The sequence below is a fragment of the Ammodytes marinus genome (assembly GCF_949987685.1).
Source record: "Ammodytes marinus genome assembly, chromosome: 14".
NCBI lineage: Eukaryota > Metazoa > Chordata > Actinopteri > Uranoscopiformes > Ammodytidae > Ammodytes > Ammodytes marinus.
Window position 1 is genome coordinate 25,643,937 of NC_137218.1, and position 27,131 is coordinate 25,671,067.

General features: G+C 41.7%; 1 protein-coding gene and 1 long non-coding RNA gene across 2 annotated transcripts in view; one reads left to right on the top strand and one right to left on the bottom strand.

Annotated features, from left to right (window-relative positions):
• LOC307261060 (spectrin beta chain, non-erythrocytic 4-like) lies at positions 1-17,568 on the top strand (the record flags this gene model as incomplete). The annotated part of the gene is made up of 10 exons (XM_080041497.1): positions 1-16; positions 1,943-2,070; positions 12,377-12,640; positions 13,487-13,723; positions 14,469-14,558; positions 14,663-14,941; positions 15,407-15,537; positions 15,686-15,890; positions 16,505-16,750; positions 17,398-17,568. The coding sequence occupies 10 exons, from the start codon at positions 1-3 to the stop codon at positions 17,566-17,568; spliced, it is 1,767 nt and encodes a 588-aa protein (XP_079897623.1).
• Positions 17,569-19,403: 1,835 nt separating this feature from the next.
• LOC307260361 overlaps positions 19,404-27,131 on the bottom strand; it is a 47,337-nt gene continuing 39,609 nt past the window's right edge. The window contains exon 5 of the long non-coding RNA XR_013845184.1: positions 19,404-19,553. This is a non-coding gene — a long non-coding RNA (uncharacterized lncRNA). The remainder of the gene's footprint in view (positions 19,554-27,131) is intronic.

Genomic DNA, 27,131 nt, shown 5'->3' on the forward strand with positions numbered 1-27,131 from the left:
ATGTTTGTGAACACAGGTATTTCCTCTATTTTCACATCTGATTTAATGAGAAAAAATTAGAATCTACGAGTCAATTACTTTTATTATATACTTATGAATGTCTGGTCGAATAGGTGTTATTGATAATATTGAATTTTAAACTGACCAAAAGAATTGAGATGAATACGTAGTAGCTTAAACATCAAAACTGGGTGGTTTTAGGGTAGGGCTTCACTTCAGCCTCTACTCATGAAACTTTAATCAACCCAGGAGGCTGTGATGATACAATTTGGTAAAAATTGGTATTTTTAAAGAACAGTTTTATCAAAAAAATGTGTTTGATGGTGCAGCAGGAAAAAACGAAGACTCAAAATTAGAACTGAGCTCAAAACAAATTTTTTGATCAAATAACACTGAAATTCAGATCTGAGGAAGCAGTATTAGACAAAGTACACAATAAAAGGTATGCACCCTCCGCGCCCCGATTGACATATTTGCAGCATGGGAGATCACATGCAGGTCCCTTTCCCTGAAAGAGGGAGAGTGCACAGTGATCCGAATCAGTCAGCTGCACTGTGGACCATGTGTGCATGCATCCTCCTTCCTTCCCTCTCATTCAGCTGTTTTAAAACGACACCTCCCCCCCTCCTTCCCAAATCCTGCTCCCGCTCCGAGTGCAGTCATTTCTAGTGCAGAGAAATGTCCCTGGTGACACTGAGGGATGACGCAGGCTCTCTCTTCCTTTTCTCTGTTCCCTTAACCCCCCACCAAAACCATCTTTTCCTTCTTTTGACTACTGCTCTCCATCTCTTCTTATTCTTCTTTTTTTTGCTCAGGCGCTCCCCCTTCCTCCATTTTCCCTCCCTGTCTCCCCCATTCCTCCCCTCCCCTCTCCATCCCTCTCTCTCTCTCTCTCTCTCTGCTCCGGCACTGCAGTGCTGATTGTGATTGCACACACACACACACACACACACTCACACACACAATCATGCAAGCACACACACACTCACGCACGCACACACGGGAGCGTAGCTGAGAGGCGAGGACTGCAGCAGCATGCACCAACCACGGCTGAGCTGTTCGGGCACACGGGAAAGGGGAACCGAGGAGAGAGAAAAAAAATAGTGTGCTGCTATCTCTCACAGCCGCCTGCCTGCGTGTGTGTGCATCTTTGCAGCGGTGGGGAAGGATGCATTTCAGGAGCGGATAGCTTATGTTATCCGGCCTCCTCTGCACTGCCTCTGCATCCATCCCCATACACCCTGCTCCTCCCACTCCAACTCTACCTCCTCCTCCTCCTGCCATCTACAGCATCATTAGACTAGGACTACAGATTGACCGGTGACTGGCAAGTGCTGGATGGTCAGGTTTTGGCCCCAGCTGGCTGAAAGATTCCTCTCTGGCTATATGCTACATCTACATCCCTCCTCGCTGATGGCTGGATTGTAATCGACATTTTGGAAGCGAGAAGATTGAACCCACAATCCGGCAAGGAATCTTGGATGTGTGTGTCGTTTTTTAGGAGTGTTGTCATTGGCGCATTTTCCTGTATTTTCACCGGTTGTTTTGCCTTTCACTGAGACTGGCTAGCAGAGGCACTGCAGCATCAGCACCGCAAGACCCATGAAGCGGTAGGGCATGAGGACCCAGGGGCCACCCAAAGGAAAGGCTTGAGTGCTTCCATTGCTACCACTGCTGCTGCTGAGGTGCTTATCTTGATTTTTTTTTCCTCCAGAAAGAAGGGTGTCTGGTTGGGGGGTTGGGGTGGGTTGGTGACAGCACAGGTACCCAGGCCCCTGCAGAGCAGAAGCAGAGCGGGTGGCTCTTGCGTCGAGGCAGGCAGGACGTCCTGTGGGAAAGGGGTGGGTGGGGGGAGAAAGAAGGGCTGGCTCAAAGCGTTGGGCTCCTGATGGTGGCTATTTTTGTCTTCCATAGCTGAGTGATTGGGACAGCGGGTGAACAGAGAAGATGCTTATGGCCCGAGACACGGCGCGGGATGAGGCTCAAAAGCTACACAGGAAGTGGCTGAAGCACCAGGCCTTTATGGCGGAACTGGCCCGCAATAAGGAATGGCTGGCCAAGATAGAACAGGTGAGTGAGAGGCGACCAGGGCATGATGCATGGAGGGTTGGATAGGGGAGTAGGGAGGTCAGATTGGCAGAGCAGGTGAGTCGGGGATGGGGGAGGAGGGGGGGTGGGTGGGTGGGGGATGAGGGTGCCATGCTAAAGAGAGAGCACATGACTGAGACACAGTGTGGATGTGGGTGTGGTGGTGGCAGCAAAATGGAATAGGTGAAAGTGGGGAAAAGATGTCATCACTCAGCTTTCATTTCATCACTTGGCTCGAGGACGTCCTGCATTACATTCTCAAGGTTACAGCATGGCTACAGCGGCCGCGTTGTATTCCGGTTCACAGGTGGTGCGATCCCTGCATGTGGTTCTTCTATGGTCTTTTCACACAGAGGTTATACTGTCTGAATTCCATTGCTCAGCTATGGAGGTTACAGTGAATCATTTAGAGGACACATAAACCCCTTGCAGCAGTAAATTGGGCCTAACATACAGATGCATGCCTATTCCTTATCATTCTGCACGTTTACCAATGGTATCTGTTGGGAAACCCACAGCTGATGTAAGGGTCAGTGCCCATCATGACAACATTCTCATTTTTTTTTACCCAATTTTCCCATCATGCTTTGCTCCTCCGACAGAGCAACGTCCCACCATCCACACACAGAATGTTCTACATGCCCTCTGCCTCGGTGAAGCTCAGGTGGGCTCTCCAGATGTAAATTGGGCGAAACTCCATTTCTGCTTATGGTACATCACATTTGGCCAGTTTAAGTCACACATACTGTATGCTGTATTCTGGGCTGCGAGATTTTCAGATAATTCACTTGTCACCGCTGCTGATGACAAGAATATGACAACACAAGTGCATTTAAGACTTAGTTCATTGAAGTTTGCTTTAACCATTACCTTTGCTTATAATTTAGAATTGTGCATTGAGTAAACATCTATAGTGTATCTATGTTGGTCAGCACAGTGTGACCTCCTTTGATACGTATGCTTTAAAACTGAAGACAGGTTATTGATCAAATTACTTGTTTATTAAATAACTAAAACATTGTTTTTGGCAATTCCATACTTTGTTTCCTTACCCAAACTTCATGTCTAGAAGCAATTAAGAGGCTCCCATCAGTCCTCTACCTGTACTAGTGTGGCTCCTTGTCACATGTTTGGTAACCTTGATACAGTGTATTTACATCTCTGATAATATCCTGCGAGGGTTTGTTGAAATTACCAAGTGTTTTAATTATTAATTTTGTATTGAGTACATTAGGACATTCATTAAAGTGTATAGATTTTGACACATTACTTTTTATAGTATATACAGTATTATTAAATATTCATAAGACAGCAGTGCAACTAATTATAACCATGGACCATGAAGACAAGTTCTGTATAGCCATCTTGGTTATCCATGTTTTAAATGTATTTTAGGATTATCATGCTATGGTCTACACCTTTCATTAAGCCAGCATGCCCCCACCTCAAAAGGGCAAATAAATGTCTTCTGCATACTAATCAATGTGTGTGTGCAGATAGGTTTGTGCTTTTAATGGACAACTCTGGATTTATTATTTCTTTTCGAGAGACATTGTTTAAATGTTTACAGGCTGAGCGGTGTTAAGTCCTTAGGCTTAGTAGTGGAGGATATTTGATTGTTTGAATATTGTCAGTTGAACAATACAGTGCATTAAATTAATGATGGGAACTTTGAAAGATTAAATGTTGTCTGACAGTTACAGTTACAGTTAGTCACGCATGAGTGCATTATACTTCTTCATTCATTTGAAATGAAACATCAATAGCTATTTGCTTTCGTATTGATTGTAAAATACATATTACAAGACAATGATAACGAGAGAATCAAATCCAAAAAAAGCCAATCACTTTTACCTAAAACAAATATCATTTGTTATATCTATTTTTACTATTTTTTTTTTATTTTGTTTCCTATGATGTAGCACTGAAACCATTAATTGACAGAAAATTCATCAGTAACTGGTTTTAATAATCCATTCATTCAATTATTTAGACCATTCTATGGTTCCAGCTTTTCATATGTTTGCTGCTTTTCTATCCCAATTTCTATCTCTCACTTTATATATTGTAATTATCTTTGGGTTAGGGTTAGGGACTGTTAGAAAAAAACAGAAACTTTAAGACCAACTTGAGCCTTTAGACAATTGTTTATCTCTGATATCTGAAAAACAGAAGAAAAGAATTGTCATTCGTAATACAAATTGTTTAATTGCAGCCCAGGTGTAGAAGCAGTATATCAATGTATCATATGATCCTTTTTTAATTTTTTGTTGTTGGCCATCCTGAATCACCTCAATGATTAGCTATGTTTGTGCACCTCAGTTGCTGAATGTTGTGTGTTTAGTTTGATGATGAGAATTTAAAGACATTTTCAGAAATTCTTAAGGCAATACACTGCAGGCAAAAACATGATTTTTTTCAAGCACTGGTCAATTTAGAGATTTTTGTCTATTATTTCTTTAATTTCCAAAACGTACATTAAGTGTTTATTTGACTAAACGTTGTCTGTTTGGATTGGTATATTTCTCCTATACAACCATCTTTAACAGCAATCATCTCAACATTAGATTAGTGTGAACCAAAAATCTTAACTTCTAAAACACTTAAATCAACTAAACGTTCCAAATCATTCTTACCACTTTCCACTTTCATGAAGGTTGTTACAAAAGGATATGTTCATAAACTTCACATGTTGTCAATTGTCTGATTTGTGATACATTTTATATATTATTTTTTGATTTAGAAAATGAAAAAAGGCTATGAAATCTGTTCAGTAAAAACCTTGACAATAATATGTTGTAAAAATGAAATACAGATATTAACTCTTAGATTTGTTGTTCTATGAAGAGATTCAAATTATTTTATACAATAAATAATACTTTATATGTAATTAATCAACTGGCAATGTTTGATGATGATATCTTTAAGTTAAACATATTACCTGCAGTGTCTCACCATAAAAGATAAGCAATTATATAAGCAGAACATTATATTGGTAGATTATCAGATGGTGGATCAATGACACTGCTAAAATAAAATAACTAATTACTCTGCATTTAAAGTTTTATTGTCACGGTTCACTGACAAGTTAACCTTTCTATATGACTGCATGGATACATTTAAAACCCTTCAAAGCTCTTGAACTTTTCTTTATTGAATTCAATGAACAACTATATTTAGCACATTAGAAATTTTATTTGGCAGCTCCACTGTGGCTGGAAAGAGTGCCTTGCCAGGGCATGTCCTGTGACCAATCAGGGCAGTGTAACCCAGAGTGTTTTTTTTTGGGCTTTACGGGATAGCCTACAAATATGAGGAAAAGTCGAGAGGGTACAACAAGCAACGCATATCCAGGATTGAACCAGTGGCAACGCAGCTGACGTGATATGCTTCTTCAATTCCCCATCACAAATTTTGAATGTTTCATGTTTCCAGATTTATTACGAGATTGTAGTCGATGGTTAGCCTATCACGTGACTCCACACGGACAGACACGGAGAGGTCCTCTGCCCAGAATGACATCTCAGCTTGAAATGAAAACGGACTGAAACAGGATACTGCTTTAGTGAATCGTCAGCGTGTTTTTTTTTTGTGTTCGCTTTGGTGCCAAATACCAGATAAATCCACTGAAAGGATTGACAGAGAGTGCAGAAGATGGCTGCTCCCAAAGAGGTTGTCTCCCCTGTGCTGACTGACATGATTTTGGTGTACTAGGCCCCGTATACGGTCATTTACAGAGACACTGGTGTCTTAAAAGGCCCAACTTACATCACCTAATCCACCCCCATCGCTCTGTCTATCGTTACCTGAGAGACGGAGAGAGAAAAGATGACGCGGCGTCCTGCCGTGATGGAGAACTGTGCGTCCTTTTGGAAGGGTTCCCGTTTTGTTCGGCCCCCTCACCTCTCTGTTCTCTTCTCTCAGTACTTACTCAGCACATGAAGGCCAGGCTCACAGCAGCACCGGGCCTGTCTGTGCATGTGTTGGGGATCTGTGGGTGACTCTCTCTGTTACAACCAGAGGACTCTCCGCTGACCTTGTGCCAAGCCCTTACCATGGGGCTCAGGGGTCAATGCTGGGTAAACACACAGACAGAACCACAGTCAAAACCCTGACAGATGAAAGAGACACAAATCTCTGGACACTACAGGCCTATCAATCGACTACCCAATACATTTTTACAGTGATTTAGAATATGATAGATATAGATATGAATGTTGATTTTTCAGAATAAAAAATGATGAAACTATATTCATATTAAGTTGCCCCTCTCCAACAGTCCAAATTAAGGCGAGTCACTGCAGATGAATAGGGTAACCTTTTTATATTTGATACAGAAATAGGCAAAGGAGGCTCATCCAGGGCAGCTTAGCTCAAACACTGGTAGTCAAGGGGAGCAGGTCAACATATAAACTTTACAACATCACTTAACGCGCCTGTGTGCTTGATGGGACTTGTTTATTTACCACGTTATGTTGCGCTCTATATTTTACACGTTAGGTCATTTTAAACTGTGTAACTAGGTAAGCACACAGGACAATTTTTTTTTCTACACGTGACATCTATTGCACGATGTCCGTTCTGGGAGACAAATCCCTTCCTCTGTCACTCTCTTTTTTTTTTGATTTCTAAACATTTTTATTCCAGTTTGCTTTTCCTGGGATTTTTTTTCTCAATCGAGCTAAGGGTCTGAGGACAGAGGGTGTCATACTGTATGTAATGTGAAGCCCACTGAGGCAAATGTCTATTTGTGATATTGGGCTATACAAATAAAGCTGATTTGATTTATTTTAGTAATGTGGCAAAGTTAATCTTTTGACCTGCTCCCCTTGACTACCAGTGTTTGAGCTAAGCTAACCTGGATGAGAGACCTATGTCCATTTATGTATCAAAAACGCACGCACAGTTTGCGTTTTTGAACAGAACGGTTTCTATCGCCTTTTCTTGAGCCTGAGAGTGAGGCACAAAGCAAACAATTCAAAATGTTGAACTATTCCTTTAGAAACCAAAAATGTTGGATAAAGCTTGAGTTAACATCTTTATTTCATTGTTAAATCATATTATAGTCCAAAGTTTTAGCAGAACAGATTTTGGATACATGAGACCTCTTGGAAATCAAAATAGGTAATTGCCATATTATAATGCTGAAATTCATCCACACCTTTTGTTCCAAACACACTTCTTTAATGTCAAGGTAATCCTGTACAAATGATTGCTGCGACTTCTTACCAGAAAACTCAACTGGTAGTTTCTAGGTTATGGATAACTGCTGCAAAATGCAACAATAAATGTTTCTATTTAATTTCCCACATTACACTAAACATATTCAAACTATTTACACTGTGACTGTACGTATTTTACATTTCAAACTGCAAAATGAACATATTTTTATTGATTGCCATATTGGCATGTTACCAAAGTATTACTGGACTATTGCCAAATAGTTTTAACTTGTCTCCATCTAATGCATTTATAACCCTGTTACATAGAATCTGGTCAAATATTACCCTGATATGCCCATCGTTATTGCCAAGCTATTAGGTAGTTATAACTTCGGAAGTTCCATGTTATGACATATGTATTAACTCTTTATTATCCCAATATTACCATCTTATTACTGTGCTGTAAATACATGCTGCCAACTTCTCAGGGATTGCTTGCTTCACTTCCATACAGTCATTCAGCATTGCCAATGCGTATTTAGCTGGCATTATTCTATACTTTCTCATTGTCAATAAATTACATGATAAAGTAATACATCCCAAACATTCCATTTAGCTGCTTCAGTTTCAGGGTTAAATAGCATGCTGACTTACCATCACTTTCATGACTTACTGATAGAAAAAAAAAACAATATCAATAGCAATACCTATGGTTTTGCTCAAGTCAAGATGTCTGCTGTGAAAAAGGCCTATTCTGTCCAACAAGGAGCATAACCCATCTTAAAAAAGGGGTCACAAATATACAGTACACTTTCTTGTCTTTCAATTTCCTAAAATAGCCAGACCCTTTAGTTTGAGTTAACATTGGGCAAAGAGGTGAAAACTGTGCATTTGTTGGGGGCTATTTTCAGCACTACATTTGGCAATCTTGAGAGGGTTGTAGCAGGTTTGTGTATACAGTGTTTTCCATATGGATTATCATTTCAAACTAAGTCTGAAAGCCCCTCTCTACTTTTTTGTTAAAATCTGTATTCAAGCTTTTTAAAGGTAATGCTGTTTGTCAGTGCTGCGTCTAATTGTCTGACTTCACGGATTGTCTGGTGTCATTTTTAAAGACGTGGTAAAAGCAAAAGACTATTTCCCTAGGTGTGGACAATAATGTTCCTAAATAACCAGCTATGGCACCAAAGCAATACGCCACTGTATAAGGCTACGGCTACTACTTGTTGTTAGTGGGATCAATTTCATGTTGGTTTTAGTATTTTCATGGGATTTGCACACTCATTATTTAACACATTAAGTAGAGACGATGCTGAAGCTTGATATTGTAAAAGCTTGGATTAAATGTCCAATTATTTCATATAATGCTGCACATTACATATGTTATAATGTCAGGCATTCATTCCAATAAACAAGGATTATAATTCACAAAGTAAATCTGTACTATGATCATATGCATCATCTTATTGTTTGACAAACAACATTGACATCATATTTGCACAATTAGTTAGCTCACATCTACTTGATCTTGAAGCAGTGGTGGACACATGCTACATCGTTTCCTTGGATCTTTAAGGAAAGAAGAAGGGGAAGGGGAGGAGTTTGGCAAAATTATCTGTCGCAAGTGTGATACTTGTTGACTACATCCAGTTAGTCAGACTAATGCTTTAGTAACTAGCTTCTTGTCCTTGAAGGCCACTGTAGCCTCTATAAATGATCCCAAAGGGAGGGATTAGCAAGGGGATCTTACCATTAGAGGGTGCTAAAAAGTTATCATTAAGTCATTTTACACACTGTACCTTTAATAACTATTTTCACTGTATATTTTTACCAATAAACAGGAAAATCTATTCTAAAACTAACATGAAGTCACTACACCGCATAACTTTTCAGAAGTTGCTATTTTTCATATTACATGTGTGTTTTTTTTTGTTTAACCTTTATTCAACCGGGTAAGGAAATAGGTTAAATCTGAATCAAAATTAAATTCTTATTATACCTGCTCATAAAGCATTGTAAATAAATGTCCATGTTGCCCCTTCATGCATGAATAACAACAAACGCAGTCAGGACTTTTTCCCCTGTATACATGATAAATATATTTTTAACAAACCAATTAATCAAATGATTTACAGTATTATTTAAAGAATGTTTTATAAAATATGCTACAAATATTAGCCTATTTTTTTTTTTTTATAAAATCCACTGTTGTGGCTAATGTCCAATTTCACCATCAAAACCCATGAAAGCATATTTTTAATAGGCCTAACTGGATGCTGTTGTGACCACTATTATAAAAGGGAAAGGAAATATAACAGCATGGTACAGTGTTAAATCAATGATTTCTCTCTTAATGGCAATGGCAAGTTCAGACAGAACATGCTGCTAGCATTGCATGCCAACCATGTAGAGTAAAGACTATTTCGCCTTTATTAGAAATAGTAGAATGCATTTAATCATGTACTAATTTTCATGTGTTTTGAAAATACAGTATATAGTATATATAGTAAATATATAAAATATTAATAAAAGCTCATGACTGCATGATACTGCTGAAGTCTTTTTAGCGTATGTCACATCTGAAAGTTGTATCAACAGGGAAAAATCCAGAATTGTCAATATTGTCACATCCTCTATAAGTAAGACAGTTTGCCGGTTTGACGTGTCAGCAATACATAGTGTTAGTGTTGCATTGTGGCTGAAGGGACAACATGGCATCCAAGGTGGAATCTGGCATCTTCATTTTGTGACATATGCAGCACTATGTCTATGACTCTTTGTAAATTCCAGTTTGGACGTGTTCTTTGTGAGAGGATGTTTTACTTCTATTGATTTACCATCACTGTTTTGCAGATGATAGCATAAGTTGCATAGTGTTACTTTTGTGCAATACCGTAGGTGTGAATACATTGTTGTTTGTGCCAGTAGCATTAAACGAGCCCTTTAATCCCACCCACTATTTTCACAATGCTGCATCAGCGTTACGAGGAAGCCTGCAGAATTTGGCAACACAATACTGCCATAATAGCATGATTCATACGTGGTAGCCATTAAAATATCGCACTATGTCAGCCATGACTGCCTCCCAAATTCACTTCACAGATGCCCTTTGGATCCAACTGTGCCCAGGCTGTAGCATAGCCCGGCACACCCGCAGCCTCATTCCTGTTCCAGAAACCTTTGATTCCTCCTCCTTTTTCGCTTCCCTTCTTTCTTTACTCTGCCTTTCCCTCTGCCTCACTCTGTGTGTCAGTGAAGCCGAGAGAGAGAGAGAGAGAGAGAGAGAAAGAGAGAGAGAGAGACCTGCTTTCTGCTGGCTCTGCATTATGAGAGGGAGAGCGAGGGTGAGGAAAGATAGGCGAGAGCGAGAGAGAGAAAGGGATGTGAGGGAGAGAGCGCTAGCAGCAGTTAAGCAGAGAGAGCCTGTGCCAAGAGGAGGAATGCAGCACTGCATTATGAAAGCCATAGGATATAGGTCCAGCTCTATGTTTGAAGAGGCAGATTTTAGAAAGTAAATAAGAGAAGCTACACCCATTATCATATAGAACAGGAGATTGTGGAGCATAAATGCTTGCGTCTTAAAATATGAGGTTTCAATTAAACAAAGGCCCCCCGTGTTTGTGAGTCTGATGCAAAATGATCGAACATTTTGACATAAAAAGGAAAAGACCTCCTCAGCCCTCAGTCTAGGTATGGGAGGAGAGCGGTTATCATCTATTTCAGGGGAAGAGCTTCACAGACACCATGGAAAATGCCACAAGCTTTTATCTCTCCGCATCTCCTCATCCACATCACGTCATGAATAAAGCCCAGGATTTAGGGGGAAAAGGAAGAGCTCAGGCAAAGGACAGAACCAGGGCTTTATTAGACTTGCCATGCATGATTTTTAGGTCAGCCCAAGGCCAGAATTTTTCTCCATACAGTACACCTGCCACTCTGCAAGCAATGTGGCGCTAGCTTTGGCATGGAGCTGTGTTTTCCCAAGCTATTTTTGGTGGATACAACTGAAAAAAAACAAGATCCACAGGTTCATAGATTAGAATAGCCTGATGTGTTTCGGTATACGCGTGAGTACATTTCTAATAGTGCTGCTTTTGAAATGCAATTGATTTTTAAGTTTAACAATTGCCAAAGATGAAATTAGTGTGTATTTCGATTTTAGAAAGAGATTTTTCTTTTCACTTGAAATCTAAAATGGTGGACAGCAATAGTGCAGTTTACAGATTTCTGGTACCAAGTGAAGCAGCAATTATCTCAGCCCATGAGAACCCTTCCTTGAAGCAAAAGCTGACATTATAGGAGTGTATACGAGCAAGAGGCAAAGAGGCACTCGGCCCAGAAATGGCAGTCCAACACACAATGTCATTTTCAAAAAGGTTTAACATGTTAGAAAATACATGGCGACTTCATTAAGTGATTGGCTACAATTAAGTAGAGCGTCACAAGGTTGTTGCCACTAATGCATTCATTTATGCACACACGGATTGCAGCCAGGTATGCAGGTTGCTGGCTTATCATAGGGTTTGGGCTTCAGTGCCAACTTTGTGATCAATGGATGACCCACTCTATCTCCTGAGCCACATTTACTGTATGTCAATGGTATGATTTTGACTAATCTGATGTGTTATGCACTGTTTACATTGTCAGTTTAAAGATTGGTCCTTTAAGGTGCAGTGTGTGAAGGGAATCGTCGTTTTTCAGAACAGACTTGGTGGAAATGGAATGTAATATTAATTAATATATAAGTATGGTTAAATTATTGTTTAATATATATTTTTTAAACCTATAAATGAGTCTTTTATATCTACGTAGGAGCGGGGCAACGCCATGTTTCTACAGTAGCACAGAATGGACAAACTTAATGGCCGAAGAGGTACTATAGAATAAATAGCTAAATACATCTTCACCTCAACACTTGATATTGTAAAAATGTGGCAGTGGTGGATGATGCCATCTTAAGTAACTAGCTTATTGTCCTTGAAGACCAACGTAGCTTCTTGAAATTCTCCCAATGGTAGGGGGTAAGCAAAGGGGGCGTTGCAATCTAGAATCTCACCACTAAATGTCACCAAAACACACACACTGCATCTTTAACAATGACAGAATGACTTTTTTTTAATCTCCAGGAGGGCCAGGAGCTGATCCAGGAGAAGCCGGAGCTGCGTCCGGTGGTGCAGCAGAAGTTGGAGGAGATCAGGGAGTGCTGGTCGGACCTGGAGAGCACCACCAAGGCCAAGGCCCGCCAGCTCTTTGAGAACAACAAGCCTGAGCCGGCCATGAAAAGCTACTCGGACCTGGACAACCAGCTCTCCAACCTGGAGCAGCAGCCCCCACAGTTGGAGCAGGCACACCATCTGCCCACCTTTAACGAGCAACTCCAAAAATTCCAGGCAAGTCCAAATGCTCTCCAGGCTCTCCCATCTGAGCATCATCTGCTCTCCACCATGCATTTCGCTAGTCAAGTCCTATGACAATTATATATAAGTGAAATGAAACCTTCGAGGATAAATGGGTTCGAAAGTTTTTTGCCCAGTATGTTTTCTGTGCAGACCAACTAGCCAGCACTTTTACCATAGTGGTTAGTTACAGTACAATCTTTTATCTTTTTAACTGGGCTTCGGCAGTGGCAAAGGAAATATTGAAATCTTTTAGTTAATTAAAGGTAATAAGAACACAACTTTTAGTTACAAAGTACACAATTCAAAAGTATTAGCAGTTAAATGTTTAAAAAGTGAAAAAATACTCATTGTGCAGAATTACACAATTCAGGGTCAAGCTGTAAAATAAATGTAGGGGAGTAAGAGGTACACTGTTCGCTTATATGTAGAAGTATAATGTAGCAGTATTACCGTACATGGAAACATTAAAGTATATGCCTGGTCCTTTGACATTTGGCATTTAACTAAACCACAGGGACAATTTCCCAGCCACTTGTCCATGACAAATGTTTGTATGACTGAAACTCTCTAATCTGCCCCTAATGCATTTGGCAGACTGCAAACTTCAGCTTATTGTTGTTTATGTAATTCTCCCCAGCTCTGACATGTGGCCACAGAAGCCGCTGTTGTGACGTGTTCTAAAACATGAGGTTCAGTGGCATTAACAAAAATAAAATGCACCATATCCCCCCCCCCCAAAGTGAGGCAACCCATTACATAACCCTGAAATGTTCTGATAGGAAGACAGCTGATGTGGACTGTATTGGTCCATCCCTCACATGACCTTCCCTCTTCCAGGCTATGGAGTCTCAGATCGGGGACTTTTACAAGGATGCAGGAGAGCTTGGCAGCGTGCAGGGGGTGTGCTTACCCCAGCGCGGAGGCCTGATGGTGGGGGACAGTCAGGGCGGTGAGCAGTCAGGCGAGGTGGAGACCCGCATTGTGCGCCTCATTGAGCCCCTGAAGGAGAGACGCCGCATCCTGCTCGCTTCCAAAGAGATGCACCAAGTGGCCCAGGACCTGGAGGACGAGATAGTGAGTTTTCACTTATTTTCGTCCTCTTGTGCATTTATCATAGTATATAGGAAACATTTATGGTGTTGTGTTATTTAAGAATCAGGATTCAAAATTCAGAAACTAAAGGATAACACCTCACAATAAGGTTACATTAATAACGGTTGGTTAATGCTTGACAAGCATTGATAAGCATGAACCAAGGTTCACAAAGAGCACAGATACATGGTTATTAATAGATTAGTACTCCTTATTCAGCAGTCTTATACATTCATGAAGTGTTACGTAAGGGATAGACTATAAGTGAGTATGAAGATAAAGGAACAGGCAAACCTTGTTAATTAACATCTTTATTAATCAATCATTCACTAATTACATTATACCTTAATTAACATGTAAACCATTAATACATGTTAATAGTATTTGTGAGCAGTTAATGAATGCTTATTATTGTATTTATAAATGTTAGTTAATGCTTTATTCATAGTATTAAAGAATAAAAGCATATTTATAACAATAATTTTGATTATTAATACCTTACACAAACACCATTAGTAGATGATTACTAGACACATTAGTCAACTGTTAGCTATTGGTTAGTGAATGCGTATTAAGCATCAACTAACTGTTAGTTAATGTACCCTTATTTTAAAGCATCATGAAAAGCACTTGTGTCTTGCCCACGGTTTCCACGTGTGATACTGAACATAGATCCATACGTACACATTCTGAAAGATATAATGAGCTGACTGTGGTTCCTTGATAGCTGTGGATTCAGGAGAGGCTCCCCTTGGCCTCCTGTAAGGATTATGGGACTAACCTCCAGAGTGTACAGCAGCATGTGAAAAAGAACCAGGTAAGTGTCAAAGATGACTTCCTCTGGCCATGCTGCTCAGCTGAAATGTCCCTCCTTGGCCAACGCTCAGTCTGGGGTACTCTAACCTCTTATTGGTCCTCCAGACGCTCCAGAGGGAGCTGACCGGCCGGCGGGCTCGTGTAGAGGAGGTCCTGGATCGGGCGGGGATCATCGCGTCCCTGAGAACTCCCGAGGTGGAGTTTGTGCGTGAAGGCGCGGGGCATGTCCGCCAGCTGTGGGAGGTTTTGCATCTGGAGACGGAGAGGAGGTCGGTGATGCTGGACGCTTCACTGCAGTCCCAGCAGTACACCAGTGAGGCGGCTAAAGTGGAGTCCTGGCTCTCTGGCCAGAAGCTCCATCTGGTCAATGAGGAAAAAGGCACGGTACGGATAAGCCCTGAGTGACCGTCATACGGGTAGCAGGGTTTCCCCCAGAAAAAGTTGTCAGGCATGGTGGCAAATGATGCTGCACGATTTGGTGAAATTGGAGTGATTGCGATTATAGTGGAGAATGAAAAGTAATTGCTTGGTTTTTGAGGGAATACTGAGATGATAGTTTGAAATATGTATTTCTCAATTTAAAACATAAGAATATAAAGATGCATACAGTATAAAATATAAAAAATAAATATAGTATGTACACTAGCCAATTACCCTATTTTCTGCATTGCGCGTCTGTGGTGTGTGTTAAAAAGAGATGAACCACGCTTGACATGACCATGGTCAATTTAGGCATGGCAGGCGGCCATGTCTGGAATACACTGGGGGAAACCCTGTGGTATTTGTTGGTATAAACCCCAAGAGAAACATGTAAAACCTATATCCTTACGTTATTCTGATACTTGTCAGGACGAGGCGAGCACCCTGCAGCTGCTAAAGGCCCACCTGGCTTTGGAGCAAACGGTGGAAACATACGCGGAGACAGTGGGCATGTTATCCCAGCAGTGCCAGCATCTACGGGAACTTGGACACCCAGAAAGGTGTGGCATGATCCGCCATCACAAAGTGCACTCACAAAGCACACACACATAGCCCCAAGAAAAGAAATGGGTTGAGAGTGGCATTGTCAGCGCTCATCTTGATGGTAGACGGTAGTAACATTTTGTTTTCTCTCTCAATTGTCAACAGTAGTCAGATCACCAAGCAGCAGTCCCACATAGACCGCCTGTATGTGTCTCTGAAGGACATGGTGGAGCACAGGAAGACCAAGCTGGAGCAGCAGTATTGGCTTTATCAGCTCAACAAAGATGTGGAGGAGTTGGAGAAGTGGATTACTGAGCGGGAGACCGTGGCCAGCTCCACTGACCTGGGCCAAGACCTGGAGGAAGTCACGGTAAGTCCATTAACAGGGTTTTAGTTGCTGCACTGCACACCACAGGAGATATTTAAATTTAACAGTCATTTATTTCAGATTTCAGATATTCATTCATTTACATTTAAAAAAAGGAACAGTGTATAATGATGAACTTTTACATGATGTATTGTAAATATGCAAGATTGTAGCCAGTAGCTTGTTTCCATCTTTAGTCCCTTTGGCAAGTTGATGTCAAATACACAAGTCAATCAGACCTCACCACAGCACATTAAATCAACACAACTTCATGATGGGATACACCTGTGGACCCTAGCTCCTCTTCCTCAGAGTCGCTTTTAAGGGTTTGAATCGTTGATTTCTGGGTCACGGGCTAGAAGACAGAAGAGTGAGCATGGGAGAAAGCATAATTAGCAGAATACTTATGCTCACCGCAGTATAGCACCATGCACATTTACAGACTAAAGGCTGTTTTATTAACATTGAATTTTTTTCAGTGTCCACACTGTACAGACAGGTAGTCATGAGGAGTTATTCACTGATCTGACAAAAAGAGAATCAGAATCACTGACTCCACCTTTATTCATATTACTGCATCTGGTCCCTGCAGTGTTGTGTGGTTGTATGTGTTTCAGGTGCTCCAGGAGAGATTCACTAAGTTTGCCTCAGAGACAAACAGCGTTGGGCAGCAGCGCATGGAGCAGGTCAACAAAATGGTGAATGAAATGATCGACTGCGGCCACTCAGACGCGGCGACCATCGCCGAGTGGAAGGACGGACTCAATGAGTCGTGGGCCGATCTACTGGAGCTGATGGAGACCCGCAGACAGATGCTGGCAGCCTCACACCAGCTACACAAGTTCTTCACTGACTGCAGAGAGGTACGGGTCAGGGCTGCTCATAAGGTGTGTGGGGGGGGGGGGAGTGGAAAAGCTTTCTAGGGCCCAGCTACTAGGGTTAGGGTTAGAGAGGGGGAATGACATACAGAGAACCAAAAGGGCTGTTTGCTGCGACGAGGACTGAGCCTCTATGCGATGCTGTTGGAGTGACACAACTCCAACAAATTAGTATGAGTAGTTTTGTCCACCTTTGTGTGCGAAGTAAAAAGGTCAACCAAACGAGTGTTCTATCATTATGTGCTTCTGGTGCCTTGCTTTAATGTGTCTAAAACAGATATGCTTCAGTTATACATGTAATGTATACAATACATGCAGATTGCATTGATGATTGAATGCTGTTTTTTTTTGTAAGTTGTTTTCTGTGTTTGTGTCATTTTGTCATTGGAGATATTTCTAAATGCCTTTCAAAATAGTTTAATGCTACATAGGAAAGGGGACCCATTGACCCTACCTTTACAGGGGCCCAGACATTTGTGTGGGTGGGCCTTGGTACGGTGGAAACAAATATCAGCCTGTGATTTGGGTGTATCGTATTCTTCATCGCCGTTTCAAAAGGTAGACAGTCTGGCCGTGAAATGCGGCAGCTATTTTTAAAGTGCTGGTCGTGACGATGCCGTCCTGTGTTGTAGGTCTTGGCTCAGATCGCAGGGAAGATGAAGCAGCTGCCAGAGGTGAGGGCGTGCCAAGCCAACATCACCAATCCAGCCACCCTGCAGAGACTCATGCACTCTTTTGAGCATGCCCTTCAACTGCTAGTCGCACAGGCAAGTCATATGAACCCATCAGTCTCACAGTGCTGACATGCTGCACAAGAACACAAGATAACATAAGGATAAGTACTTTTTCCTGACCAACTGTCAGAAATCCTAATAAAGGTGAGACCCTGCAGGCAAAAAAAGTGTTCTTTCACAGGTCAATTTTGAGATTCTTGTCTATTTTTCCTCCATGACATGTCTTTGTTTATTTGACTGAACCTTGTCTGTTAGGTCCTTTATATTTCTCCTATAAAACCACCTTTAAAGGCCATTATCTTAACATTAGTGTTTTTTTGTCTGAATCAAAAATCACATCTTTTAAAGCACTTTCATCAACTAAACGTTCCAGGATCATACTTGGCTCTATTCCTAAGGTTGGTACAAAAGGATTTGTTCATCTCTTTTTATTTTTATGCTCTATTAGACAGGTCAGAGAGACAGAGATGAAATGGGGGGGAGAGGGGAATGACATGCAGAGACAACCACGGGCCAGATTTAAACCCGTGGTCTACTGCTTCTGAGGACTGGGCCTCTATGGGCGGGCACTCTAACCACCACTACACGAGTGCCCCCCCCCCCGTTCATATTTTTTTATTTGTCTGATTTATGATACATTTCCTTTTTTTTTTTTTTTACTTGCAGAAGTTGCATTTTTAAGACTGGTCCATAGTATGTTTTGATTTATACAAGGAAAAAAAGGCTGTATACAGAATCTAATAATGGATTGGATTTTTATAGCGCTTTATTTCCTAGGAACTCAAAGCACTTTACAGTCATACACATTCACACTGGGGGTGGGTGAAGTGTCTTGCCCAAGGACACAACAACCATGACACAGGTGGCCTTCAGTGTGCGCATGTATTCGCCGCCAGCATGATATAAATATGATAACTTCTACATATTTGGTTCAAAACTTCATAATCAATCAAGGATGCACACCTTTGTGCCGTGCGCAAGCAATATCCGGAAGCTCGGGCCGATCTGACTAACAGTGAGAGAGATATGCGAGTCACAGACAGACAGGCACACACACAGACAGACAGACGTTTGTTGCTTTATAGATAGATGCACATTTATGCATAATGAAGATTGCCTAATTTGAATATTTATTCAACAGTTAAAAAAATTATTGTTTTAATGTAGGTAATCAGCTTGCAGTTTCATGATATCTATAAGGTAACGTTGTTACCCTATTCACCTGCAGTGTCTCACCTTAAACCTTAGGTGCTCCTGGGGACGTTTGTGTCCTTTTGCACTGTCCTTATGCTTTGTTTTGTGTATAACTTTGGCTGTGGTAATGTTAACCAGCCAGGGCTTTTTTTCCTCCTCAAATATTTTGTGAATTTTTACTCAGCACCTTCGTACCACCTATATTAAAGGCAGGACACTTTTTGTTCTTACACTCTTTACTAAGGACGTTTTTGTCACCCATTGACTTCCATTCAAAATGGCCTCTTTTTGTACCAATTTGATCCTGCTTTCTTAACAGCATAACATATTTTTTTATATTATGTTATGCTTTCATCCTTGACACAAAGCATCAACATTTTTCATTTTCACCATCATCACCATTTTGAGCCATTTCACCATAGGGTGAATTAAAGGCAATTCTCCTGGTTGTTGTCCTGCCAAAAAAAAATTATAATGTTTTTATGGCAGTTTATAGGGAGGGGACTTTTTGTCCGCTAGGGTAACAAACATAACAAAAAATGTAAGGGGACCTAAGGGGCAAATCAGTTCAGTTCAATGTTCTACAAACACAACCGATCTTCTACACTGACTATATTGTACTGCGATGAAGCCACTTACTTATTTTATCCTGCCTTGGTGTACTGTAGGTGAGGCAGCTGCAGGAGAATGCTGGCCAGTTGAGGACCATCTATGCTGGGGAGAAGGCTGAGGCCATCATGGTGAAAGAGCAGCAACTGATCGAGGCTTGGAGGGTGCTGCTGAGCGCTTGCGAGGCCAGTCGTGTCCAGGTCACCTCAGTCACGGACAAAGTGCAGTTCTTCTCAGTGGTGCGTGAAAACCTGATGTGGATGGAAGGCATCATGGGCCAGATAGGATGGGATGAACCCAGGTAAGACATATTACTTTTTTGTTATAACTATGCAGTGTCAACTTCATCTGTTTTTGTTTCATATGAAATAACTGAGGGCTATTTATTTCATGCTGTGACTGCCATTATTTGTCATTTTTCCTCAATGATCTTGTCGCACTTTCACCCTTGGATTGAGGTCTTTTAGCAGCTGTCCTCAATATGATATATCAACATCACAAACATAACATTAAAATGGCAAAACATGTCCTGAATAGGGCTGTAACCCACTTTTTCACATTTGGAGCTGAGAGGTGTAGTTAATTAGGGTATGGGTTTTGGAACAATGGTTGAACAAGCAAGATGTTTGAAGACACATCATTGGGTTTGACATTTTGTTTCATAGCTTTGTGAAATGTTATAGACTAAACAATTACTTTTCGACAATTTTCAAAACGATTTCAATAGTTGTTAATTTCAGCCTACATCCATTGCTGTTTAGTATGTGGCCTATTTTAAAATAACTTATTTTTTAGTCTATAAAGTGAAAAAATAAAAAATGCCCAGTCTGAGGGGTTGTCTTCAAATTGCTTGTTTTGTTCAATCAACAGTCCAATCGAACCTGAAAGATGTTTGATTTACAATGATACCAAACAGAGAAAAGACACAATTACCAAACATAACAGGTGAGAAGGATCTGTGTGCTGTTTTTTCTGTGGAAATGTTTTTGACTTGACATGTTTACTTAAAATGTAATCATGAATTGAATATCATTTTTATTTTTTCAGGCAATGGGCCATCACTTTGGGCTAAGACAAATTTAAAACAAATACCATGTAACCATAACCATAACTGACTGACATTGCCATTTCTAGAGCCGCGACACAAACTAAAATGAATATCAACTAATCAATTATTTGACTAATCGTGTTCAGCACTAGTGTTGGATTACATTATGTAAATTGGTATATTTGTGAAGCGTCAGCTAACATTTTACACTCTATAGTTACAACGATTCCCTAATAGTATTTATTTTGCTTAATGTAATTTGAATAAACTGATCTTTCTCTTCAGGGATTTGACTCATCTGGAGGTGATGATGAGACAACATCAGGAGTTGAAAGCCAAAGTGGACGGCCGCAGCAAGACCATACAGCAGTGTGCCGATCTTGGCAAGATCCTAATAGCTGCAGGCAACCCTGCATCAGAGGAGGTCAGGCTAACAAACAGTAAAACACATACAAATGATTTTGACATATGAGACCAAAACAAAACAAACAATTACTTGATTAAGATGCAACAATACGTTGTTGTGAGTGTGACTGCAATCTGTTTGTCACCACAGATTAAAGAGAAGTTGGACAGCCTCCTGGCCAAGCAGAAGGATATGGTTGAAAAATGGGACAGACACCAGGAAAGGTTACAACACAGTGAGTAACTCACTAGACGACTGGATCAGAGCAGAAGCAGCTCTTAACACAACAGTGTTAAATGTCAAATGGGCTCAAACTATAAATGCTTTGTCAAGTTACCATGAATCATTTATGAATCTTATTTTCTTCTTGGTTGAGCTAGCATGATGCATTTACTCAGAACATAACTAAAATGACACCCAAGCTATGATCTAGAGCAAAAACCTCCCAATTATTCACACAAAAACTTTTAAGCAACAGATTTCTACTGGAGATTGCATTGTTGCATGATGATAACTGTTCAGCTCGTCTGCTGTCACCTCCAGAAAAGGAAAGTTTCCAGTTTGCCCAGGAGACGGTGAAGGCAGAAGCCTGGCTGAAGGCCAAGGAGCCGCTGATCACCTCTAGAGAGCCAGAGGGAGGAGAGGCCCGGGCCCAAACAGATGAGGTTGAGCAGCTCATCCTTCGCCACGAGGCCTTTCGCAAGGCTGCTGTAACCTGGAAAGAGCGCTTCAGCTCTCTTCGCCAGCTTTCTGCAGTAAGTTTGACTGTAGATAAATGTTTAATCACTCTTGTGGAGTCATAGTTTAATTCTGCTGAGTGGAAAATATAACCTTGGGATGTTGTGTTTGCTTAGCAGGCATGGGCGCTTGCCATGAGTTAACATCGTCATGGGCTCAATCTGTTTTATGACATTTAATGCATGGGCTGAACCCCCCCCCCCCCATTTGCCTCCCATGCTACATTGTTAAATAGCCAATAAAAACTGATTATTTTAAGCAAATAATTCCTAATGACTTGATTTAACTCTTAATTTTATTGGGTCATCCTGCCTTAGTTTTCCCATTTTAATTGGGTTTATGCAGTGGTAACTGTCATTTATTTAACTCTCTCTTTAGGCTGAGAAGAAAATAGAGGAGGAGAAGAAGACAACCCCACTTTCCAGCCGGAGGATGTTCCCATTGTCTTGTCTGACTCCCAGTGTTCCCTCAACCAGTGCTACCTCATCTTTCTTGAGGCACACTGTACAGGCGCAACCCAAACCCTTACAGACCAGCCTCGATCTGGGTTCCCAGCGATTGTCGTCAACATTAGCCAGCTACAACCCAGTCATAAATGGCTCGGGATACCAGGGAGTGGAACAGCATTCCAGTGCGAAGTTGGTGAGCTCCTCGTACCTTGTGATGAGCAACCAGGCGGCCGGAGCTGGAAGTGATTCCGGTTTCTCAGCGCTGACCTCCAACAGTGGTGGAGTGGACTCTTCTACTTACCTTGGGAAAAACCATCAGACTGGCAGTGCAGAGAGCTCTGGGTACTATGGACTTACAGCTGGGTGTGCCAGTGGTATACAAAACCATCTAGGCAGTGGCAGGTTAGGAAGTTCAGGTAACCTAGCTCAGCAGCCAAGCAGTGGAGGTATGGGAAGCCCTGGCCTTCTGCCTCAACAGAATATGGGAAGTTCTGGATACCTAGCCCAACAACAGAATATGGGGAGCTCTGGATACCTAGCCCAACAACAGAATATGGGGAGTTCTGGATACCTAGCCCAACAACAGAATATGGGGAGTTCTGGATACTTAGGTCAGCAGCCTAATTTAGGGAGTTCAGGATATTTGGCACAACAGCCCAATATGGGGAGTTCAGGATATTTGGCACAACAACAGCCTAACATGGGGAGCTCTGGGTATTTGGCACAACCGCCTAGTGTGGTGAGTTCTGGATACCTAGCGCAGAATTATCAGAGCGGTGGGGCACTGGGTAGCTCAGGCTTTCTGGCACAAAACAATTACAGCAGTGGAAGTCTGGGCAGTTCTAGTTTAATTGCACAGAGCGGCGGCATCATGGACCCTAAAATGGCATACGCATGGCAGCATCTGAAAGCCGACTTCATGCAGCCCAGGATCAACCACATCCACAAGGCTGTGAACCCCCTCCTGGAGGCCAGCAGGGTGCAGCGGGAGCAGTACGGGGATATCCCAATGGCTGACATGGGGCCAGAGTCCGGGCTGGAGCTCCTCCACGGCCGCCTCCAACGGGATCCCCGCGGCAGCCGCTCCGACCCTCAGATGGACCACCTGAGGCGAGAGAGGGAGTATAAGCTGGGCAGACAGACCTCCAGCGAGCAGGAGATTCAGGCCAGGCTGAATGAGCTGCCCATGATCGTGCGTCAAGAGCGCTACCGCAGGCGCCTGGAGAGACAGTCTTCCAGCGAACAGGAGGGGAGCACCAAAAAGGGGCTGCAGAGGCAGGACTCCAGCGACCTGGAGGGCTCTGTGAAGGAGGGCTCTGACAAACGCTCAGGGTAGGTGTGAATGAGTCGTGCTGGTTACAGTGAAATTCAAATGATTTTTACAAAGTTTGGCTTCAAAGTTTGCCTAGTCAGCACTTTCCAGCGTGATCCTAATGATTGTCATGGTTAGACACTGCAGGCAAAAACATTGTTTTTTCAAAAACTGCTCAGTTTTGAGATATTTGTCTGTTTATGTACTAAACCTAGTCTGTTTGCGCCTGTATATTTCTCCTATACAACCATCTTTAATGACCATCTCAACATACATGTTTTTCAATGCTCTGAACCACAAATCCCAACTTCAAAAGCACTTACATCATCTAAATCATTTCCATAATCATTCTAAGAACTATTCTGAAGGTTGTTACAGAAGGATTTGTTCATATGCTGCAAATGTATTCACCTGCAGTGTCTCACCTTAAGGTCACATAATGAATGTATCCCTGTTTTGGTGACTAATGTCTGTTATCACTGCAGGGAGAAGAAATCCACAATGGCAGAGATTGTAGAACAGGCCCAGGAGAGAGAAGCAGCACAAGTGAGTCAGCGAAAATACAATTAATCAAAATGGGGTTGTGGTCGTTGTTAATTTTACTTTCATTTTTGGATCTTGATGTCCCATTCTTTTTTCCCCCACTGCTTTCTCAGGCACGAGGAGAGCCCTATCGGCCCGCTAGCAGCCTCTCAGCACCTGTGACTCGATTTGATGGACGTCCCCGTGCCCGAGACCGCCCCAAGCCGAGAAGGAGGCCCCGTCCAAAAGAGCCAGAGGAGACAAGACGTTCTCGCTCAGCCCCAGCTACTGGTGCCCCAACTACGCCTCAGCCGCCTTCACACACTGCCCATAACGAAGGCTTCCTCTACCGCAAAAAAGCCTCCAGCTCTGACCTGGAAGCTCAGCAGAGAAGCCCAAACAGGTACCACACTACTGATAAAACATACAAAACACAAAAAGCTTACCATTGACTGTTCAGCAGTAGTCCAATTATAGCAACTGTAATTTGGCACAACAGGCCTGCCAGGTTTGGACATTAATAAGTTTAGAGAACAGTACATGTTCAAGCTTTTCCAAAACACAACAAAAACTAAATCTAAATCGTTTTTTTTTGTGTAAACTACACAGTGCAGTGCTTTACTATGTTAGAATGCCTGTAAAATGCACAAGATGCAGTAGGAGGAAGTAAAGGTTTTGATCTCTACTTCCAGCTATCAAGAAAATCAAAGAAAATTACAGAAATGAATTCAAATTAACTTCTTACGGGGCACCACTCAGTTAAACAGAAATTGAGAGCTTATCATCTAAATCAGTATCATAAAATGACAACATAATTAATTTGGAAGTCTGATGATTAACTAAATGAATAACTATAACCAAATCACCATATTAATAGCTAGTAGGTCAAGGAAAGTTCTACATAGAAGAGGTTGGCAAGATTCAATTGGTACAACATTAAAGAAACCAGTATATTTAAACACAGATCTTTATTTACAGAAAATAATCGCCAAATGGGGGTAAATTTAGTTCAAGCGAGTAGTAAGTTATAGAGACCACCCGCCACTTTGGCTGGGGAAAGATGTGTGCTCTGTCAGTTCTTCTAGCAAAATAAACTTGTGTCACCACCGGTAATGCCAGGGACACGGCTTTCTGCATTAAAAAAAACACTATCTATAGACCAGCGCACAGCAGTAAATGTACTGTTAAAGCAAATAGAGCATTAAGGCTGGGTCTTCACATTATAACATTTCAATGGCTTCACATTAATAGCATTAACTGGACAAACGTGAGTTGACTTTTATTTTGAAGTAGGCCTAACAGGAAGGTAGCCGCTAACACAGCCCCATTCACAGCTCTGCAGCATGTCATTTGTTTTCACGAGTTCTACACAGTGAAAAAAGAGCACAGAAAGCTTGTCATTTGCAATACTTGAACGTTAGTGGCATTAATTTTCTCCGAAACCATTTGCTTGATTAAAGTTTTCAAAACAATTGTGTCTGAACTTGCAAACTTTGGAAAACTTAAAAGGGGAAAACCTTTGCGTTTTCACCGTGTGAACAGCCTCTGAGGGAGCTTCAGGAGCATGAGAGGGGGGAGGGGGTCTGAGACTGCACTCTATGGAGCTACTATATGCTATTTAAATGTATTTCTGAAGCTGTATTTTGTTGTACCTTTGTTATTACTGTCCTATAATGTTTCTTACATCTTTTAAATTATTACTTTTACTATAATATCACTTTTGGTGTAAGGAGTAACAGTAACAGTAAATACAGTATATTAAAAAAAGAATCTGTTAAGACCCCCTAATGTGTCATTTTGATTCAACAGCAAGTCCTGGGTGAACGTATATTGTATACTAAAAGATGGACAGCTGACCTTCTACAAGGATGCTAGGTACCTAACCACAACGTACAACGAAGAGCCTCCCGTTGAACTTAGTACTTGCTCGTATGATCCTTCAATGGGATACAAGAAGAAGAAAAATGTCTTCATTCTTAAGTAAGTGATTTGAAAGTAAGAGTGTAATGTTTCTCCAGGTTTAGGAGAGAAAAATAACAGAATATTACAACTAGCATTCATTACACATATCATTATAAAAGGCATTGCAGTGGATGAGAAACTGAGAAATTCTTGTTTATTTTCTTTGCAACAGAATGGATGATGGCAACAACTTTGCATTCCATGCAAAGGATGAGGTAAGCACTTTATATTTTAGTCAAGTTTAAGAGCAACAGACATTAGGATATACTCGACTTTCCTTTACTTTAGCAAGGAGAGACTACACCTCAAAAAGCAAACATTAAAGGCATACTTAGCTATAGTTATCTAGGACACTTTTTGTCAAAATCAGCTAATATCTACTAACCATCCACTACCTGTAAGTTGTGTGTGTACGCTGAAAGAAAATCAGGTATTTACACACAGCCGAGGCTTGGCTAACGGTGATCTAAAACAGCTGGCCAGCAGCTGTTTATGTTAATACTAACCACGACCAGAACGTCACATGATGAAATGGTGTCAATCCCCAAAACACAATATGGAAAATACGCAAAGGATAAAGATATTATGTGATAAAAGGGGACTCCTAACAGGGCTGGTCTTTTGCTGGTCTCCGTAGGAGGACATGAGGGCCTGGACTTCATGTGTCACCACCAGTATAGCTGAGCATGAGGCCATGGCTAAGTTGGACATGCCAGGCACCTCGTCGATGGACCCGGACAACTCGGAGAGAAAGGAGAAGTCGGAGGGGGACGCGGATGCCAGGTCAGAGCGCTCTGAGCTCGCCGACGGGGAGGAACGGTCCGAGAAGGAGAGGTCAGAGAAAGGGGATGGCTCTGAGAAGTTAGACACGTCCGAAATTGCCGACAAAATAGAGGGGGCCGGGGGCTCCAGCACGTCTGGAAAGAGCAAATGAGAAAGCCCCCCTTTGTGTTTTAACATTACTCACTGACTAAAGGCGTAGGAGGTGGCGGGTGGGAGGGATGGATGGATGGAGAGCATGTGCAGCTATAGGTTTGCAGATCCTCAGTCACAGAGCCAGAACACACTGAGGCCACAGTCCTTGGACTGACTATTGTTACTGTGACAGACTATTCTCTCAGCCCCTCCCCTTCACCCAGGCAATACATCAGTGCTTGCATTGTGCCACCTGCTGGTAGAAAGGAGGTTGGCACAGACAGACACACTCCTCCAACAGGTGGTCCCAGGAATTAGCCACTGTCACACGTCCCATCGTTGATCGTTTAATCTCTTGGATTCACAGCATCTTTCTGTATGTATCTTTGACTGATAATGTAATGCTCTGTCTAGACAAAACCCGAGAAGAGGTGAATGAAATGTTTCACAATATAAAAAAAAAAAACGTTTTTTTGA